At 33.3% G+C, this 22,412-nt stretch overlaps 1 protein-coding gene across 1 annotated transcript; it reads left to right on the forward strand.

Annotated features, from left to right (window-relative positions):
• Positions 1 to 4,879: 4,879 nt before the first annotated feature.
• On the forward strand, positions 4,880 to 20,054 carry LOC132557854 (uncharacterized). The gene is made up of 7 exons (XM_060222382.1): positions 4,880 to 5,107; positions 5,401 to 5,452; positions 7,528 to 7,683; positions 9,345 to 9,437; positions 11,611 to 11,706; positions 14,012 to 14,101; positions 15,662 to 20,054. Exons 1-7 carry the CDS (start codon positions 4,880 to 4,882, stop codon positions 19,528 to 19,530), a joined length of 4,584 nt encoding a protein of 1,527 aa, XP_060078365.1. The 3' UTR covers positions 19,531 to 20,054.
• The last annotated feature ends 2,358 nt before the right edge of the window (positions 20,055 to 22,412 follow it).

Below are 22,412 nucleotides of genomic sequence, written 5' to 3' on the forward strand. Positions count from 1 at the left end.
TTGTACATATGACCTGAATTTTCTCTAGTATTCATTGTAAACCTAGCATTCATGAACGGTTGTGAGATGTGTGACTGAGGTAAACAAGGGGAAAATGTATTTTTCCAGTGTTTTATTACATTTTAAAATTCTAACCTCTTCTGATTTAGTTGGTTTAAGATAAGAAAAAAACCCAATGCAGCTGGATTCGTATAATTCATTTGATTGGTCTATAATACTGGGAATCAGCTCATTACATCAAGATATTATTAACATCCATAAAATTTAACATTTGCCATATCTTGCACAAAATAAGTAAGGGTATTGATTTCATTTAATGGATGATCTTATTGTCGTATCTGTTTGCGCTGAATATTTATGTTAATGACAGGATTGTCTTGATTCAGCGAATACATCCATTTGCTATTTTCATGCGTATTAAACGTGTGCAATTTAAACCTATTCTGATGTTAGTTTTTAATAACGAAATGACGTCACAAAATTATAGATAGCATCGTGACGTAACAGTAGAGATCATGGATACAGAGGCGAAAGTACTTCCAATTTGACGTTTTCTACAATATTTATCTGCATAATCAGTCTTAAGATAAACAGGATCATAATTTATGAAACTCGTCACATTTTTTTCTTGAGCTTGTCAAAGGCTCCCTAAGATTAAATTGCTTAGACATGTGTAATATATAGCATATCACATGATAGCTTACCTGTTATCCTATCTAAAAGTTCAGCTCTCATCATTTTGATATCCTAAAGCCCGAAAACAAACCGATCTAAAAATAATTCTGAAAAATAAAGAATGTAGTTCCTTTTGTAAAGAAACCAGTATTTGCTTGCTATTAAAGAAAACCGTTGTTTATTTGTCACTTTTAAGAGATATTAAGTAAGCAATGACGAAATTTTAGTTCTCGTCATATATACATATATTGAATAGGCACCTCCGGCAGTTTACCACTAGTTATTAAAAGATAAGAATAACTGCATGAGTATAATGTGATATGTTACGATCCAAATGTTATGGAGTCTTGTTCAATTTATTTGCTTTTTTTTGGAAAAAAGCAGCGAAATTTTAATATCGAATAAGATAAGGTGTCTTGTTTATTTTATTTTTCAGATTGAAATAAAATGTCTGCAAAGAAAGTTGTTTGTGATTTTTATGTACAAATATCAATTCACATGAACTTTTAAGGTACATAAATTTTAGCGATACCTATTTTACTATAACGAAATATGCCATTTTGATTGTGTGTATGCTTTGATGTTTTGATATTCATTGATAATCTAAATAAAATGTCTGCATAGAAAGTTGTTTGTGATTTTTATGTACAATTATCAATTCACATGAACTTTTAAGGTACATAAATTTTAGCGATACCTATTTCACTATAACGAGATATGCCATTTTGATTGTGTGTATGCTTTGATGTTTTGATATTCATTGATAATCTATTCATGATTGTGGATTCAATTTATCACATTGCCTCTCTTAATATCACATTACAGATACATATAAAAATAAACAAGTATTTATTTAGGTAGAATAGCACCATCCTTTATAGTAAATATTTCGAAATTTCATTTATAAGAGAAAAAAAAGTGAAATTGTATTTTTTTTATTCGATTGAAAATAGCAAACTATCTAAAACAATGCAACTGTAGTATAATACTTTATATGCTAATGAAATTATTCATTGTTTCCCGAAATCGTTAACATCGATATGATTAATTGTTTGTAATAAACATTTTGCATCCTTTTAAAAACATAATGGTACATTGAATTATCATTGGATTAATTCAGGATTTAAAGTTGTGACGTTTAAAAAAAGTTTGTATTTACATACTAAAGTAATGAGATATACCAGATTTTGAATCGACAACGGGAATGAAATACAAGTGTGTTTTTGTAGGATTTTGTTTGGTTATAACTATTGAACGGCACGATTACCACACACAAAATCACACGAAAGATGCATATAAACATACCCACGCGTCTCTTTCGATAAAGAAACGCCAAACTTTTCAGTAAGATATTTTGAAATATCATTTCATAAAAGTAATACATAATTTCAAGTTGCGATGTTTAGAAATCCTTCTGCTAAATATCCGAGTAATGAAAAATACCAAGTCGATGAATTAAATTCCATTGAAATTAAAGAATGTATGATAATCATTTTACAATATTTTACGACAGTTGATTTTTAGACATTAGAAGAACTGATACAAGCTTGCGTTAATTTTTGTTTTCATTGTATAAGTTATATCCTGGAGATATAAACATGTTGTATTGATGTATTTAAATCATTTTGTATGAAATTCGGAATATTCTCTGAGCTACACTTATACCAGCTGGAATGATTATAATAACATTTTAATTTGCTACCACTCCATATCTCAAAACCGAAAGTGAAAGTACAATAATTTGAAGAAATTCCAAATAACGCTAAACCGACCTTCACCCTTTACAGTTTGGAATGTTATGGAGGGTACATAGCTCTGTTTCCTTGCAACAGCCAAACATAGCACGTAACTAGCATATGAATAGCTAAAATGTTGTTTTTTCAAGGAAATGGAAGTAAAGTCGTGAGTTGATTACGCAACAGGTAAATGTTCATATCATTAGGACTTCTTAAGTGACCAATTAATCGATTTACATTTATAGAACAATACACAAATGTGATTCAGTAACAAAAAGTAATAAAATGATAATCTACTGATGGATGGTATATATAGTAATATACATATGCTATGGGGACTAAAATATACCAGCTCTACTGTTGGATGTTAGATATGATAATATACATATGCTATGAGGACTAAAATATACCAGCTCTACTGTTGGATGTTTGATATGATAATATACATATGCTATGGGGACTAAAATATACCAGCTCTACTGTTGGATGTTTGATATGATAATATACATATGCTATGGGGACTAAAATATACCAGCTCTACTGTTGGATGTTTGATATGATAATATACATATGCTATAGGGACTAAAACCAGCTCTACTGTTGGATGTTTGATATGATAATATACATATGCTATAGGGACTAAAACCAGCTCTACTGTTGGATGTTTGATATGATAATATACATATGCTATAGGGACTAAAATATACCAGCTCTACTGTTGGATGTTTGATATGATAATATACATATGCTATAGGGACTAAAACCAGCTATACTGTTGGATGTTTGATATAATAATATACATATGCTATAGGGACTAAAATATACCGGCTCTACTGTTGGATGTTTGATATGATAATATACATATGCTATAGGGACTAAAACCAGCTATACTGTTGGATGTTTGATATAATAATATACATATGCTATAGGGACTAAAATATACCGGCTCTACTGTTGGATGTTTGATATGATAATATACATATGCTATAGGGACTAAAACCAGCTCTACTGTTGGATGTTTGATATGATAATATACATATGCTATAGGGACTGAAACCAGCTATACTGTTGGATGTTAGATATGATAATATACATATGCTATAGGGACTAAAACCAGATCTACTGATGGATGTGAGATATGACTATTGTCTGTGAAAAACCTGGAATCACATTGACCAGTACTACTTAATCGGTGTCATATCATATTTGCATCCCCCATCATAAAAGTATCCGGATACTTTTTCTGGCCATTATGAAAGTATCCCTTCCTTTAGTATTTGTATCCTCCCACAACATCTTTTTTCACTAACATCATACAAGGTGTCATGGTGACTTAATAAATTAGTTAAAGACACCTGGCTATGGTCAAGCAGTACATGTATTATATAACAGGAGGGCAGGGATCACATCTGCCTGAGAGGAGACCTGGCGGGTACACGGAAATTTACCTGTGTTTCAGTCTATCACACTGTACATAAAGACACTGATGAACCAAACTTATCTACTAAGATTTGTTTTCTTCTTATTTTGTAATTAAACATCAGCTTCATTATCTAAATTTGTATAATGTATGGATGTGTACAAAATATGTATATCAAATATATGAGCCAAATTCTTGATGACTGGCAGTTCTAAAATTTATTAAGCACAGATATTTAAAATCAAATCTTAGTTTTGATAAAGGCGCGTAATATATTTGTATGGAATTTGCCTTATATAATCAAGATAGAATTATACTTACAGTAATCCTTCATTGCATACACTATATCATACATATAAGGGGATACATATATGATGGGCATCAGAGAAGTATCCGGGGTAGACTTATCGTATATATAAAAGGGGATACATATATGAGGGCCACCAGGAAATATCAAGGGGGATTTATCAATATGTATGTTGGATACATATATGATAGCTATCAGAAATGCATCCTCCCCATTTACATACGATAATTACTATTATCAGTATTTACAATTTTACTATACTATACTTTATGCCTTCTTTCATCATTTCTGGTAAGGATTGTATGTATAATTCTGTATGCAATAAATTTTTCCTAGAATCACAGGATAATAGTTTTCATGTTGTTCTATATATCAATATTCTGAACAGCTGCTAAACAGTAAGATTCATTGATATTCTAGATCAGTCTTCTATCATTCCCATCCCCAGCCCCTGCACCTACAAGTAAATCTAGAAAGGGTATAATATTTGTAACCTTTAAATTTTAAAATAACATATTATTCTTGTACAGGTAAGTATCTCCGGATACTTTTATGATGGAGAAAAAATATCCAGGTACTGTTATGATAGTGGTGACAAATATGATATGGCACCTCCTGCCAAAATTTGTATACTTTGAAATAGTATGAAACTAATGTTATTTCCTTTTATTTAACAACTTCCACTTAATGCAAATGGGCATATTAAAGTATATATTTTATTTCCTTGTTTCTAAGCTGACGATGGGCGTGGATTTGGCAGTGTACCGCGCACGGGTCGGGCAGTTTGTGCCTCGAATTCCGAATTGTCTTCTAACAAACTTTGAATACCTCTGTAAAGCGATCGCCAGTATTCGATGTGGCATGACACATGATAAAATGGACAGAAAGGGAGCTGTTACTTTTATTGCTCTCCTTCTTCGTGCACAAGGAATTGAACCGAACCCAGGACCAGGAAATAGGGATCAACAGGTATGGTCATTCTAATCAAAGGAAACACTATCCGTTCTGTAAAATAATACTTTGTCCTTACATTTTTTATGTATTAACTGAACCCTAAATTCTGTATCTTTACATTGTGTCACATAGATAATAACCACACCATAATTATCTGGCCAGAAAACTTCTGGAAATATGTATAAGTTAATTATGGCAATGATAATCCTTAGCATACTTCTACATGATGTTCCATATATAGGCAGATGTTGATATTTGTATTTTTATAAATCTAGCTTTGTTTTTATGCTTAATTGGTGTACTTACAGCCCACTGAAAACGTAATGACAGAAGATGATATGAACATCAACTCCACAAGTGGTAAGTATCAGTGATCTAACAGCAGCAGATATTACTAATATAATCACACAATGAAAGTTTACTGCTATTAACATCACACCATATAAGTTTACTGATATCAACATCACACCATGTAGGTTTACTGATATGAGCATCGCACCATGTAAGTTTACTGATATGAACATCGCACCATGTAAGTTTACTGATATCAACATTGTACCATGTAGTTTACTGATATCAACATCACACCATGTAAGTTTACTGATATCAACATCACACCATGAAAGTTTACTGATATGAACATCGCACCATGTAAGTTTACTGATATCAACATCGTACCATGTAGGTTTACTGATATCAACATCACACCATGTAAGTTTACTGATATCAACATCGTACCATGTAGGTTTACTGATATCAACATCACACCATGTAAGTTTACTGATATCAACATCACACCATGTAGGTTTACTGATATCAACATCACACCATGTAGGTTTACTGATATCAACATTGTACCATGTAGTTTACTGATATCAACATCACACCATGTAGGTTTACTGATATCAACATCACACCATGTAGGTTTACTGATATCAACATCACACCATGTAGGTTTACTGATATCAACATCACACCATGTAGGTTTACTGATATCAACATCACACCATGTAAGTTTACTGATATCAACATCACACCATGTAAGTTTACTGATATCAACATCGTACCATGTAGGTTTACTGATATCAACATCACACCATGTAGGTTTACTGATATCAACATCACACCATGTAGGTTTACTGATATCAACATCACACCATGTAGGCTTACTGATATCAACATCACACCATGTAAGTTTACTGATATCAACATCACACCATGTAAGTTTACTGATATGAACATCGCACCATGTAAGTTTACTGATATGAACATCGCACCATGTAAGTTTACTGATATCAACATCGTACCATGTAGGCTTACTGATATCAACATCATTACATGTAAGTTTACTGATATCAACATCATACCATGTAGGTTTACTGATATCAACATCACACCATGTAAGTTTACTGATATCAACATCATACCATGTAGGTTTACTGATATCAACATCACACCATGTAAGTTTACTGATATCAACATCACACCATGTAGGTTTACTGATATCAACATCACACCATGTAGGTTTACTGATATCAACATCACACCATGTAGGTTTACTGATATCAACATCACACCATGTAGGTTTACTGATATCAACATCACACCATGTAAGTTTACTGATATCAGCATCATACCATGTAAGTTTACTGATATCAACATCACACCATGTAGGCTTACTGATATCAACATCATTACATGTAAGTTTACTGATATCAACATCATACCATGTAGGTTTACTGATATCAACATCACACCATGTAAGTTTACTGATATCAACATCACACCATGTAGGCTTACTGATATCAACATCATACCATGTAAGTTTACTGATATCAATATCACACCATGTAAGTTTACTGATATCAACATCACACCATGTAGGCTTACTGATATCAACATCATACCATGTAGGTTTACTGATATCAACATCACACTATGTAAGTTTACTGATATCAACATCACACCATATAAGTTTACTGATATCAACATCACACCATGTAAGTTTACTGATATCAACATCACACCATGTTAGCTTACTGATATAAACATATCACGTACGGGGGTGTGCATATGGTTAACGAGCCATCTAGACATGCCACATATGGTCAATACTTAACAAGGACGATGCAGCCACAGACTTTCACAAATCTATGACCAAGTGTTAAACGAAGTACATTGTTACCATTTTGTGTATTTTTTGGTCTATAATCTGTTTACCATCTCGTCACACAATTTTTACCTTAGTGTACATAACATTATAGTACAACCAAAAATGTTGGTCGATTATTTACCATCGTGTACACTACGTACGTCAATGCTGGTGTTCTCCACGGTGACTAGTCATTTGTCTGATAAATATGACAATTTAGTCAGTGAAACGTCACATCTTCTGGTTGTGTTATATGAACTTCTATTCTATGTCGGTTTTGCAGACAGTATAATGAGTTCAGTACTGAACCAGGCTATTGTGTCTGTACTGCAAAATCCTACAGACACAAAGAGAAGTTCAAACAACGAGTATGCAGGCGCAGTAGCTAGACCTGGCCCATTCACTGGAGTAGTTTCACAATCAAATCTTTCACTTCAAGGTAAAGTGTATATACATTTATTTATTTGTAAACACCACTTAGTCAAAACCTGAATGATATAGTCAAAATTCTATACAGAATCATTTTCAGCTGTCGTAAACGCATTTGCATGTTAATTGTCGGAGGGAGGCGATGTTTTTTTGCTTGTGAAATGTGGTTATCCACTCATTATTTTTTAATCCAATCAGTGAAATAACTGCCAATATAGCATGGTATTGTGGAGCATGGAAAAATGAACCGGGGTCAAAATACCATTATGGTGAAATGAACCGCGGTTCACTTCACCATTATCATACTACACCGGTCATTTTGGATTTTGACGGGAAGTTTTTTATTGCTGTTTCCTGAGAATTACTGGATGGACATTTCTAAAACTTCTAGCTTCCTGTGTGTCCCTATTTGTGCCGATAAAAGTTTCAATGTGATCACTGAAACAAATTGGCTGAAAGGCGGCCATCTTGGATTTTAACAGTCGAAAGAAATGGCTTCGCCAAATAACATACAATGTATTCTCATGATCTGTGTGTTGTAATCAAAATGCATTTGATGGCTTTTGGTTAAATTGATGTGTCCATAATTACTTCTGGTGACATCAGAGTTAAGCTTCCTGTGTGACCGGTAAATATTCTAGCCAACTAAGGAATATTTCTTGACTTCATTTTCAACTTCTGCGTCAAAATAAGATTGAATGCTTCAAAAATCAATCACCTACTCAATTCTGTCACGATATATATACAACGGTAAAGAATGAACAACTCCTATCAAGATAGCATGATAAAAGCGATGTCTATTCGTGACCAATATTAGGCCACGTGCAGTTGTCAACACATAGTCTGCGCATTGTAATGGGAAGATGTGCAGACGATATCAAATCTAGAAGTCATATTTTGTAATTTTTGAATCAAGATTTAATGGTGTTTTACGATGTTGATATTTTTAAGTGTCTCGTGGAATTTTTGGTCTTTATAAAGGAGAGAATTTTGTATATAAAACTATATAGCATACTAGCGCAATATGGCATATGTTACCTGGCAGACTCTGTGTGTTATATATCAGACCATGAATGTCATAATACTGCAATCTAACAGTTATAAGTACATTCTATATCCATATTAATTTCTTATAGCAAATATGGATTGTCTTACTTTGGAATAGACTTTTCACTTTCCACAGCATAATCCGTTAAGTGGAGCACTCATTTTGATGGCAAACAACCATCGTTTCTATGGTTTTACATCACAAATGTCACAATGGTCTCGTGTTGAACGTCATTCATTGTATCTTAATTATTTCGTTCCCGTCTATGCAGATTACAGATTAGTGCAAATGTAAACATAAATGAATATCTCTTGCGGGATTTATATTTCTTCTCGTTCTTATCAATTTCTTCTGAAAAATACAAATAAGTTATCATACCTTGAGTAATGATTTGAAGTATAAATTGTTTATCGTGACAGGAATGCCAACAGCAGGAAAATGAGTTAAGTTTTCATTCATTCAATCTGGAATAGCAAATGGCTTATATGGCACCAATTTAAAGCTGAATACCGTTTCTTCCTAAAATGTTCATTGAACATATGTAATTTAGTAAATGATGTTCAGAAAAGAATAAATAATTCATGATGATTTTTATCAAGTTCTGAAAAATATGTGTATTTCAGTGGTCATCAATCAACCAAAGCTTCAGGTTAAGAATTTGAAAGTGAAGCACGCTGACTTTGTAAATACTGGAGAACAGACTATTATCCATACCGGTTTGTATAATCTTTATCATTGATTAAATCTCGCCAACAAAATCAACACTTCTAGAAATTTTGTGTTTCATGATTTATCATTGTGCATTTTAGTTCTTTAAACTTAAAATAGGAATGGCCAATCAAGTGGGGACGGTTTAAATAATAATGCTATGTGTTCGTAGAGTTAAAAACTTAAGAATAAACTGAATTATCGACGTTAATATTGAGAAAAGGTTATGTTTTTTCGATTGATTAGAGTAAATGTTATAATATCAGAGTAAATGTGACAACATCAGCATAAATGTGATAATATCAGAGTAAATGTGATAATATCAGTGTAAATGTGATAATATCAGTGTAATGTGATAATATCAGCGTAAATGTGATAATGTTAGCGTAAATGTGATACTATAAGAGTTAATGTGATAATTTGTGTCATAATGTGAATGCGACGGCGTTCTTTCTCTGTTTATATCATTTAAACTTTTTTCTCTTCAAGTAATTTTCAAAATCATTTAGATGATATGAAACATAAGTCACTATTTTCACCATGAAAATCGTTTAGATTTATGAAATACAATTTTTGCAATCAACGAGTGTCATCAACAGCATTCTCTAAACATGCATCAACATTTAAATGGATATAAATTTTGTGAAAGGCTTTTGTAATCTTACGATACAAAACTACGTCTCTTCATTCCTAAATTTCAGTCAAATAGATACATACACAGTAGTTGCAACAAAACATTAAGAAAATATCAACATGTCAACATAATCACAATTCAATACGAACATGTCAACATAATCATAATCCAATATCAACATGTCAACATAATCATAATCCAATACCAACATGTCAACATAATCATAATCCAATATCAACATGTCAACATAATCACAATTCAATACGAACATGTCAACATAATCATAATCCAATACCAACATGTCAACATAATCACAATTCAATACGAACATGTCAACATAATCATAATCCAATACCAACATGTCAACATAATCACAATTCAATACGAACATGTCAACATAATCATAATCCAATACCAACATGTCAACATAATCCAATATCAACATGTCAACATAATCATAATCCAATATCAACATGTCAACATAATCACAATTCAATACTAACATGTCAACATAATCATAATCCAATACCAACATGTCAACATAATCATAATCCAATATCAACAGTCAACATAATCATAATCCAATATCAACATGTCAACATAATCATAATCCAATATCAACATGTCAACATAATCATAATCCAATATCAACATGTCAACATAATCATAATCCAATATCAGCATGTCAACATAATTATAATCCAATACCAACATGTCAACATAATCCAATATCAACATGTCAACATAATCATAATCCAATACCAACATGTCAACATAATCCAATATCAACATGTCAACATAATCCAATATCAACATGTCAACATAATCATAATCCAATATCAACATGTCAACATAATCATAATCCAATACCAACATGTCAACATAATCATAATCCAATACCAACATGTCAACATAATCACAATTCAATACCAACATGTCAACATAATCAAAATACAAAAATATGAACAAATGAAGGTACATGGAAACTTGAAAAAGTACCAGGAGAATAAGGCCAGGTGGTTCAAGTGACAAGTAGTTCCTGGAATGCTATATCTGTTAAACTTTGATAAAAGAGTTTGTCTCCTGTTCTGGTAGGCAAAGAAACAGCGATTGTGGTCTATCACTCAACCTCACACATTAGCCTTATTACACCCCCACACCCCATTTCCACCCCCTCCCTTCACACACTTTGCTTTTTAGGTTTGTGTGCAGTTATGAACAGGTGAAGAAGCTAGTTTGCTTGGATGAAATGGCTTTCTGATTAAAATACATATCTTACTTAACCACTCCGATGCATTCCGTTCATTAAGGATTATCGGAGATAAATCAAGATCTACATTTTAATCAGATTGACTAATAAACAACTGAAAATAAAGTAAGACTACGACTTTAATTGAATCAGTTAATTTTAAAATAAAATATAAAAGTTAATTTATATCAGTATACATGTAGAATATAAATAAACACTGTATTTATCACGTTCATAGGTATTGCTGATGCATAAATGATGAAATTAATATTTCATATTTGACCATATACACGGAAAGAAATTGATGACGATGAGGAAATCCCCAAACCGAAGAAGGCAAGACAGGATGAAATGGCAACGGAGAATGCAAATCGAAAAAGACCTGCGACTGAAGGTAACAAATAACCCAACATCACGTGACTATGTAAGGTGATCGGCAACATCATGACATCCCTATATCCTTTTTATGGTGGTCGTACATACTCCTATATCAACCCTTTATTGTGACTACATTCAGCGTGACTAAATATCCCTTTATAATGCCTGTAGCTGGGATGAGTATATATTCCTAAATCATAACCATTTTTTATGACTTTAATCGGCATAAGTTGGTATTCCGATATTGTATTCTTTACTATGAAGGCAGTCAGCATGAGTTAATATCCCTATATTACAACACTTCATTATGAATAAATATTATTACAAATGATTCACATTATGTATCATCACTGTGGTGAGTTTTTAAAACTTGTTAATCCAATAGAAAACAACAATTCTACATATGATTTGAAAATGGACGCTTTTATTAAACCACATATACATAAAGACGTACATATTCAACAAACGAGTCTTAGATGGTGATACGAAAACGCCTATAAAAAGTTATAAATATTGTTATGAAAAACAGTTGACAGGTCAAAGATTGTGCATTAATATGTCAATAGAATAAATCTCAATAATGTTATATACAACACTTTTTATTGTAAATATTGTTGAAACACAATAGACATGACGAAATGGCGGTGTCATACATTGCAAAATGTGGGCTGTAGAGGAGGTGGTGGGAAAAGAAATTTAAATTACAATTTAAAATGTTTGGAAAAAAAATTAGAATATAAGTAGACTGTACAATCCTTGTTCCTCCATTATGTCCGCATGCCTCTGACCCCTGGACTAGTGTACACTTTTTCTTATATAGTGTGCTATAAATAGCAACTAATCAATGTATGACCCAATCTCCTACTATTAATGGTCAGCCTCCGCTTATGTATGGAATGTGTATTACCAGATAATAAATGCCATTAAAAAATCAATTTAGTAAAGAACAAACATTCAGGTAATTCAATAATTAATATTTAAATTAAAATAAACTACAAAATTAGGACCAATAACTACATCTGGAACATCTATAATTTACAATGTTTGATATATTTATATATCACAACTCTTTACTATGACGGTAGTCGAACTGAGTAAAAAATTATTAGTCATCATGGGTAAATATTCTAAAATCTTTATTAGTTATCATGGGTAAATATCTCTATATCACAACTCTTTATCAGTCATCATGGGTAAATATCTCTATATCACAACTCTTTATCAGTCATCATGGGTAAATATCTCTATATCACAACTCTTTATCAGTCATCATGGGTAAATATCTCTATATCACAACTCTTTATCAGTCATCATGGGTAAATATCTCTATATCACAACTCTTTATTAGTCATCATGGGTAAATATCCTTATATCACAACTCATTATTAGTCATCATGGGTAAATATCTCTATATCACAACTCTTTATCAGTTATCATGGGTAAATATCTCTATATCACAACTCTTTATCAGTCATCATGGGTAAATATCTCTATATCACAACTCTTTATCAGTCATCATGGGTAAATATCTCTATATCACAACTCTTTATCAGTCATCATGGGTAAATATCTCTATATCACAACTCTTTATTAGTCATCATGGGTAAATATCCTTATATCACAACTCATTATTAGTCATCATGGGTAAATATCTCTATATCACAATCTTTATCAGTCATCATGGGTAAATATCTCTATATCACAACTCTTTATCAGTCATCATGGGTAAATATCTCTATATCACAACTCATTATTAGTCATCATGGGTAAATATCTCTATATCACAACTCATTATTAGTCATCATGGGTAAATATCTCTATATCACAACTCTTTATCATGATGGTATTCGGACAGTAAATATCCTTACAGAAAAAACATTTTTAATGACTTAAATTATTATGAGTAAAACAGAAGTTCTCCAACGGTTGTTTATCTTGTTTATGTAACTATTGTTAGTTAATTTAGCTTTAGCTAGACTTAGATAAATATGATAAACAACCATCAGGTGTTGAGGAATTTGTTCTTCCCATAACAGAATGTCATGCTAGTTAAATATAAATGATACTATAGGGGAAATAACAAAATCCTAAACAAGTAAATCCTATTAGCTTCAAAACAAGAAACTGTTCTTGACTTGTCTTTGTTCGCGACTAGAATATCTTATACCCTACCTTCTGTGTGTACAGCTTTTGTGGTTGTGAGGTTATGTTCCCATGTTCCTAAGTTAAGCAACGTTGAACGTGGCCATCATTTTGATTGATGGTCGCCCCATTGTACCCATTTCATGTCAGCACTTAATCAATGCTTGTTTTTGTTTCAGAAAATACCATTAAGGACAGTGACAACCTCAAACGAAGAAAGAAGGATGAGGAAGTAAATCAGAAGAGTGATAAAAGAAATACACTTGAAGGTAACATCATCGTAATATAATGTGGTTATCAACACAAATAGATTATTAAATTAAATGTACGTTTTAGTAGGGCCCCGAACTTTTGTGCAGAGACCTATAGTTATCGCCTGCCCGCCCATCTGTCAGCACTTGACTTCCTTATTGAAAGTGTTTGCATGGAATTGCTTTTCAGCTTCAAAGGTCAAAGGCCAAGGTCACTGTTACTATAAATAGAAATTCAGTTTCCGTGTGAAAACTGGAGTGTGCTTTGGCCAATCTACCCTTAACTTCATACAGTCATTTCTTATTTAAAGTGTTTGCTTATGATTGCTTTACAGTTTTGAAGATCAAATGTCAAGGTCACTGTTACTATAAATAAAAAAAAGTTTCCCTGTGATAACTCAAATTTGCTTTGAAAATCAAACTCAAACCTCATACAATGCTTCCACATTGCTTTCAGTTTCGAAAATAAAGTCAATGTCACTGTTACTACAGATAGAAAAATTAGTTTCCTTTTGATAAGTTTGCTTTGGCCAGTCAAACTATTCCTCCTAAAATGCTTCCTTACTAAAATGGCTTGCTTTGGATTGCTTTTCAGGTCGTATGGTCAATGGTCCAGATAACTGTCACTCTGAATAGAATTTTGGTTTCCGTAACATAACTTGGGTTCCCTTGAGCTAATAACACTTCATACAATGTTTTCTTAATGAAAGTGCTTGCTAGAGATTACTTTTCAGACCCAGAGGCAACTCACACTTATCACAATAACCAAATACTGTTTCCTTCTGGGGTGTGTGTCACAGGGTTGGTTAGTGGTGGTGGTGGGATTTCCAATCACATAGCAGGGTCCTTGCTGACCTGTCATTGTTGTAGTTGACTATTATCAACATCTTTTATAAGTAAACTCACTTGTGTCAGCGTATTAAAGATTTATAAACTCACTGTTCTTGCCATTGAAATATATACACGAAAAGTTCATTTGCATAACCTAATAAGTGTTTGAAAACACTTATTTCGACATGCAGCTAGCATGCATCGTTTATATTAATACACATGTAATTGACAGTCTTTTTTTAATAATTCAAACTTGAAAATTATCAAAAATTTATTGAATATTGGGTTTGTTGAATTCTCAAATCTATTTTCTTCACCTATTTTGACCAACATTGATTTCTCATAACCACCGCCTACATTTTAACAATTCAGGTCTATTACGTAGGTCCATCACTTAGACAAGCTAATGTTCTTTTCACTGACTTAGTAGCGTTAGTAACATCTATTACTTTTGCATACAAATTCAAAACTTAGTCGTAATGGTGTCAAGTAGGTCGGCATAGTACCGCCTATTACTTAGACCAATTAGGCAGGCAGGTCAATGTTTAACTAATATATGTATTCATAACATTAAATTACACTTCCTAAGATAGTCTGAAAGTTGTTTTTCTAATACAGGATGAAACGAGCAATTTTGAGATGAGATGCAATCCGTATTGAGAATTCGGATTGCAATTTCCAAGAAACTGTATACAGTTGAGCTATAAGGTATCTACTTATTACAAACAATTGTCTTCTATGTTGCAGAAAATGCCGAGACAATGTTAAAAAGACACATTGAAGAAACAGCCAATATACTGGTCACGAGGACAGCAGCGGAAAAAGCAGTTGTCAAACGTATAAAGGATTACCATATGGTTGTCATATCTGGAGTAACGGGAGAAGGGAAGACAACTCTGGGTAGAGAAATATGTAAGAAGTTAAGAGACGGCAACCTTGATGAATCTATCAAACGTAAGACACCCATACTTATCACAGTTCCACAGGACTGGAGTGACGTCGTCAATGACAAAGATGATATCGTAGTATTTGTAGATGACATATTTGGGAAAACCAACTACCAGACAGGGCTTTTGAATGGATGGTCACCATTTTTTGATAGAATATTACAATGTTTACACAAGGGTAATGTTTGTTTGGTAGTGACTTCTCGCACGCATATACTTAAAGATGCCAGGCGAGAATCAGGTGTATTGAGCGAAATGATAAGTGACCATATTCTCTCTGAAAAGAAAACCGTAGATTTGACTGTCGACCACAAATTAACATATAACGAACGTTTAGATATCTACAATAAGCATTCTAATCAACGACAGGCTGGCGGGCGCGTTATGTCTACCATGCCCCTTACATATCATGAAATTCGTCTCTTTCCGTCAAATATTTCTATAGGTTTTGCTCAAATTTGTAATCTCTTCTTTACCAATGACACATTTTTTGAGAAAGGGGAAAAGTTTTTCGGAAATCCTCTCCAAATGCTCACGGAGGAGATAGAGAGAATGAGACTCACTGAACCTCACAAGTACTTTGCGCTAGTATATTGTTTCCTTAATGACCAAACCCTAGATAGCAGAAAGCTCAATCGTCTAAAAATGGAAAAAGATGATTATGAGAATTTGAAGGTATTAGCAGAGGTTTGTGGCGTCATACATACTGGCAATGTATTGGCCATGCTCAAAGACGGACTGAATGCACTAGATAGAACATATCTAACCAGACAAAATACAGTGTTCACTTTTGGTCACCAATCAATTGCAGACAGCGTTAGTCTTGTCTTTGGAAAAGAAAACCCAGAATTGATTTTGGAAAAGTGTAGCAACCGTGTGATATTGGAACAGCTTGATGTTGCGGGAGATGATGAAACAGAATTATGCACATTGCATGTTCCCGTTGATTGTTTCGGACATCTTTCAAAACGAATATACAGGATGATTATGGAAGGGAAAGGTAGCATAACATTAGAATCATTCCCCAGATTCCGTAACCAAGAGTTTGCGGATTGTCTTTTCGAGTACATTACCACAAAAGGTGATATCAGAAGTTTCCTCCTCGCTCATTCTGTCAGCTTCTTAGAAAAATGTTCAAGTAATTCGTTCTTTTTAAGAGCATTCTTTAATTTCAACCTTGATGAGTTTATTGTTGAAGAATACGGTATTTTGGAGTTTGCAAAATCACTACAGGGAACTCTAAAGACATCTCTGAAACATAGACGTTTGGAGTCTATATCCATTCTGCTTGAAAAGGGGGCGATTCTCACAGCCGAATATCTTGAATTAGCATTTAAATCTGAAGAACTTAAATTGGTAGAGCTTGTTTTGTCTATGAACATCTGGACAAAATCAGAAATCAAAGAGCATAACAGCTACAAAAATTCAAAGCATCTTCGTGAAACGCTAAAAAACAGTGCAAAAATGTGCGAAGTAAGATTGATACGTAGTCAGTATTTGACACAGAAATCATACGCAAATCCCTCAAGTAATGCAAAAAGTCTGTGTATTAAAGATATGGAAATGGCTGCTCAAGAAATGGACTTCAATACGCTACAAAAAATGTGTGAATCCCCTCAATTGAAGAAGCATTGTTCTCAACTGATTAAAGCAATGCTGGACTCAAAACACAAGAGATTACTTGATGTCATTGCAATTAAAAGAATATTTGGACAAATTGACGGGGAAGTAGTTCGACATGCGTTACACAGCTGTGATTTGGACATGTTTCGTTTTCTGCTATTCTCATCAACTACCAATGCAGCGCAGTTAAACTCTATGCTCTCCGAAGCGATTCATCTTAACAAGTCGGAGCACATAGAGGTTCTCGTTAAGGCAGGTGGGAAACCGTCTCATGACGAGTTTGTAAGAAAAGCAGGAACAAACTGCACAGGAGTTGAGACTGTTGTTGAAACGATAATGCAAGCAACAAACTGGACACCTACACAGCTTGCGGAGACTCTTGATGCAGCCGTAAGCTTCGGTGCGTATACCACCATTAAGGTCCTATTGGAAGGTGGAGCTGAGTTTTCACATGATGCATTAGTGAATGTTTGTAAACGGCGGTATGATCCGCTGGTGGCGAAGATAGAAATGATAGACAGAAAAACACCAGAAGAAAGAAAGATATTTCTTGAACCATTGTTACAGTTTTTGAAAGGAAACACAACTGATTTTGAATCACTTACATATTGTATCCCCATTTCAGTTGAATATGTATTTTCCAATCATGAATGGTCAGAAGAGGATATGTCTAAAGCAATCCATGCTGCGTTGGAGTCAGGATCTTTACACACTGTATTGTTCCTGAGGCACAAGGGGGGTACACTCCAAAACGACGCATTGTCAACCGCTGTAGGAAGGAAATGTAACACACTAAATGTTGTGAAGTTTGTAAGAATGTGTAGAAAATGGTCAGTTGACCAACTGAGCAATGCATTACATCAGGCTTTGGTCCTTTGTAGGCCTGATGTTGTTGATTACTTACACACTGAGGGAGCAGAGTTCAATACTTCTAGTCTTCAAAATGTTCTTCAATGGCATGTTGAACATCATGTTCAGATCAGAGTCATAAAATACATTCTAGAAAATCATAAATGGTCGCCAGAAATGCATCTTTGTGCCATTCGTTTTGCATCTGATACAAACTCTCCTGCGATCCATCAAATTCTTGAGGTTATAAAAACCAATTTACTTACTAGTGATATACTCCTTAAACTACAGGAGGTCAAAGGGCTAAAGGAAAAGTCATTTAGATTACTAAAAAGCAAAGGTATGACAGATGAGCTTACAATAGTCTTGAATAAGGAAATTCAAGAAGGTGGCATAGATATCGTTGAACACCTGACTCACGAGATGAATATTCCATGCGACAATGACAGCTTATCAAATGCTATGGATAACACTCGGAACTACCAGAGCTACAACAGACTGAAAATGGTCAGCCTAGTGCAGGAATCAAGAGACTGGTCGGATGACTTGCTGATGAAGGCGTTGGACAAAGCTGTGAAACTGGGGTATACTGATGTGATATTCTACTTACATGATCACGGAGCCATGTTCAGTGACCAAAGTCTAGAGTACGCCATTGTTGATAAAAATATGGCGTATGATACGTACGGTTTAGTGATTTATATGATGAAGTCCCGTCAGTACAATAAACAGCAGATGGACAATGCCTTACAGAAGTCTTTAGAAGTTGGACATTTTCAGCTCGTATCCATGTTTTATGAAAGAGGAGCAGAATTTACAGACAAAAGCCTACAGAACGCTATTCATAAAATGTGGAAAACAACCGAAAGGCTTCCAGCAGTACAGTTTGTATTGAGGGCAAGGGAGTGGGATGCAATTGAGAAGAACGACGCCCTGTTGAGCGCTGTAAGATTAGGTGATGTAAGAGTTATTGGTTGTCTTCTCAGATGTGGAGGAGAAGTTTCCAACCGATGTTTGTCAGAAGTTCTACATAAGAAATGTAAACCATCTCACCGCCTCTCTATCATCAGACTCCTTCTCTCTGGTTCCACTTCTTTGTTACAGAAACATTTGGAAGATGCCATGAAGATAGCCAGATCATTGTCAGAGTCCAAACTCGAGGAATACATCCAGAAGCAAATTATGAAACATACTTAGTTAACTAAAAGGACAACTGAGAAATATGTCTTATAATAAGATATATTTAAGTCTTTATTGTTAAGAAGAGAATACAATAGAGTAACCGTACGTACCGATGATTCTGACATTTCAGACTTTCCGATGTTACTCTAAAATGAATAGGCGTTCCAGTACATCTGGTTTTGCATAATATCTTACACAAAATATACAGGAGATCCTCAAGATTGACCATATTGACTTAGAGAAATATATATGCAAAAAACAGAAACATGACATTACTTACTTCGGCTGACCAACCTTTATCTGACTAGTGTCGTCGATGAAGCATAAGACGCTTACTCTCCCAGAATGCCTGGTCTTACTACTCAAGTTCTTTTAGTAGTCTCCATGTACATCTTTCTTTTGTTTATATCTTGCCCTAGTTTTATTGAATGTGAGTTTTGATTATAATTATGTTCACGTTAGTATTGTCTTGCTGATTTTGTCCTGGTTTCTTAAAATTTGATTTTAAATTGTCATGTTTTTAACCAATTTTAACATGTTACCACTGTGGTAAATACCTTGAAAATTTATGTACATGACCGTGTTAATGTATGTCAACATGCTCATGTAGAAATTCAAGGCAATTAGCTCTTCCTTATATGGAATCAGCTTCTGATTATGTAAATTAAGTAACATTCAAAAGTACTGCTTTAACGATATGAATCTTAAAATTGATAATCTTATGTCCATTGTCGAAGCGTTTAATGAATAGACATTTTCAGGCTGGTATGTAATTTGATTCACAATTGTTCAGTAGCAAGCCTAAATACTGTACAGCTGGTGATTTTCTCAGGTCAAAATTTTAGGAAATTTCTTTTAATACAATTAAAGAATCTTTCTACAAACTAAAATTTCTGATTTGGATGTAAAACAATGTGTAACATGCCTGTGTCTCAATATATCATGTTTTTGCGGCCATGTTTATGTATGCAAAATAGCAAAATTATCATTTTCAATTTCAATCCCCGCAAAAAATAACTGGCTAAACGATAGCTACACGTAAATTATATGTGCTACATAGGTATTGCTTGGTCATTTCTTAGTGATGGTTGACATCTGGTGGAACAAAAGAAAGCTTAGGAAATAAATGTCCTAATATCCCAATGTCCCAAAAATGTCCCATTGTCCCAATGTCCCAAAAAAGTCCCAATGTCCCAATAAATGTGCTAGGCCATGTGGAATGACTTTAATATCCCTACAAGCAGAAACCTTCCATGGTGATACGTGGTAGGCTATTACAACAACACATATTCCTGTCAAGACAACAGGGCTGTTATTTTGTAAGTAACTTTTGTAAAGGTGACATCCAGTTTTATAGCCTCAACCACGCCCCTTAGATGTTACATACAATACAAGCGTTTGATTTTCAACAACTTTAAACAAGAAAAATATATTTTATGTGGCATCTGACTGAATCCTGAAGCAATATTTATCAGAAACAAGTTTTTTTTAGAAACGTTATGGTCAAAATTTGACGTGATCATGCTTATTTGTATACCTGTGGTATCATTGTTATAATTCCTATTGTTTTAAAATCAGTTGGATATTGGAGCCTTTTATAATGTGGAAAACATTTCACATTAATCAGGGTTTTATTTTTTGAGAACTGATGAGCTAATTTAATAAGACTTGTGAAGGAAATATCCCATCTTTATTAGGGTTTTTAACAACTGAAGAGGTGTTCTATTAAGATTCCTGTATGAAACATTCTATCATAATTTGATGTTGTATTTAATAACTAATGAGGTGATTTATTATGACTCCTGATGGAAACATTCCATCTTAATTAGTTTTTTTTAATAACTAATGAGGTGATTTATTATGACTCCTGATGGAAACATTCCATCTTAATTAGTTTTTTTTAATAACTAATGAGGTGATTTATTATGACTCCTGATGGAAACATTCCATCTTAATTAGTTTTTATTAATAACTAATGAGGTGATTTATTATGACTCCTGATGGAAACATTCCATCTTAATTAGTTTTTTTAATAACTAATGAGGTGATCTATTAAGATTCCTGTAAGAAACGTTCCATCTTAATTAGTTTTTTTTAATAACTAATGAGGTGATTTATTATGACTCCTGATGGAAACATTCCATCTTAATTAGTTTTTTTTAATAACTAATGAGGTGATTTATTATGACTCCTGATGGAAACATTCCATCTTAATTAGTTTTTTTTAATAACTAATGAGGTGATTTATTATGACTCCTGATGGAAACATTCCATCTTAATTAGTTTTTTTTAATAACTAATGAGGTGATTTATTATGACTCCTGATGGAAACATTCCATCTTAATTAGTTTTTATTAATAACTAATGAGGTGATTTATTATGACTCCTGATGGAAACATTCCATCTTAATTAGTTTTTTTAATAACTAATGAGGTGATCTATTAAGATTCCTGTAAGAAACGTTCCATCTTAATTAGTTTTTTTTAATAACTAATGAGGTGATTTATTATGACTCCTGATGGAAACATTCCATCTTAATTAGTTTTTTTTAATAACTAATGAGGTGATTTATTATGACTCCTGATGGAAACATTCCATCTTAATTAGTTTTTTTTAATAACTAATGAGGTGATTTATTATGACTCCTGATGGAAACATTCCATCTTAATTAGTTTTTATTAATAACTAATGAGGTGATTTATTATGACTCATGATGGAAACATTCCATCTTAATTAGTTTTTTTAATAACTAATGAGGTGATCTATTAAGATTCCTGTAAGAAACATTCCATCTTAATTAGTTTTTTTTAATAACTAATGAGGTGATCTATTAAGATTCCTGTAAGAAACATTCCATCTTAATTAGTTTTTTTTAATAACTAATGAGGTGATCTATT

The sequence above is a fragment of the Ylistrum balloti genome, unplaced genomic scaffold (assembly GCF_031769215.1).
Source record: "Ylistrum balloti isolate Yb309-2 unplaced genomic scaffold, AGI_CSIRO_Ybal_v1 Utg370734, whole genome shotgun sequence".
Classification (NCBI taxonomy): Eukaryota; Metazoa; Mollusca; class Bivalvia; order Pectinida; family Pectinidae; genus Ylistrum; species Ylistrum balloti.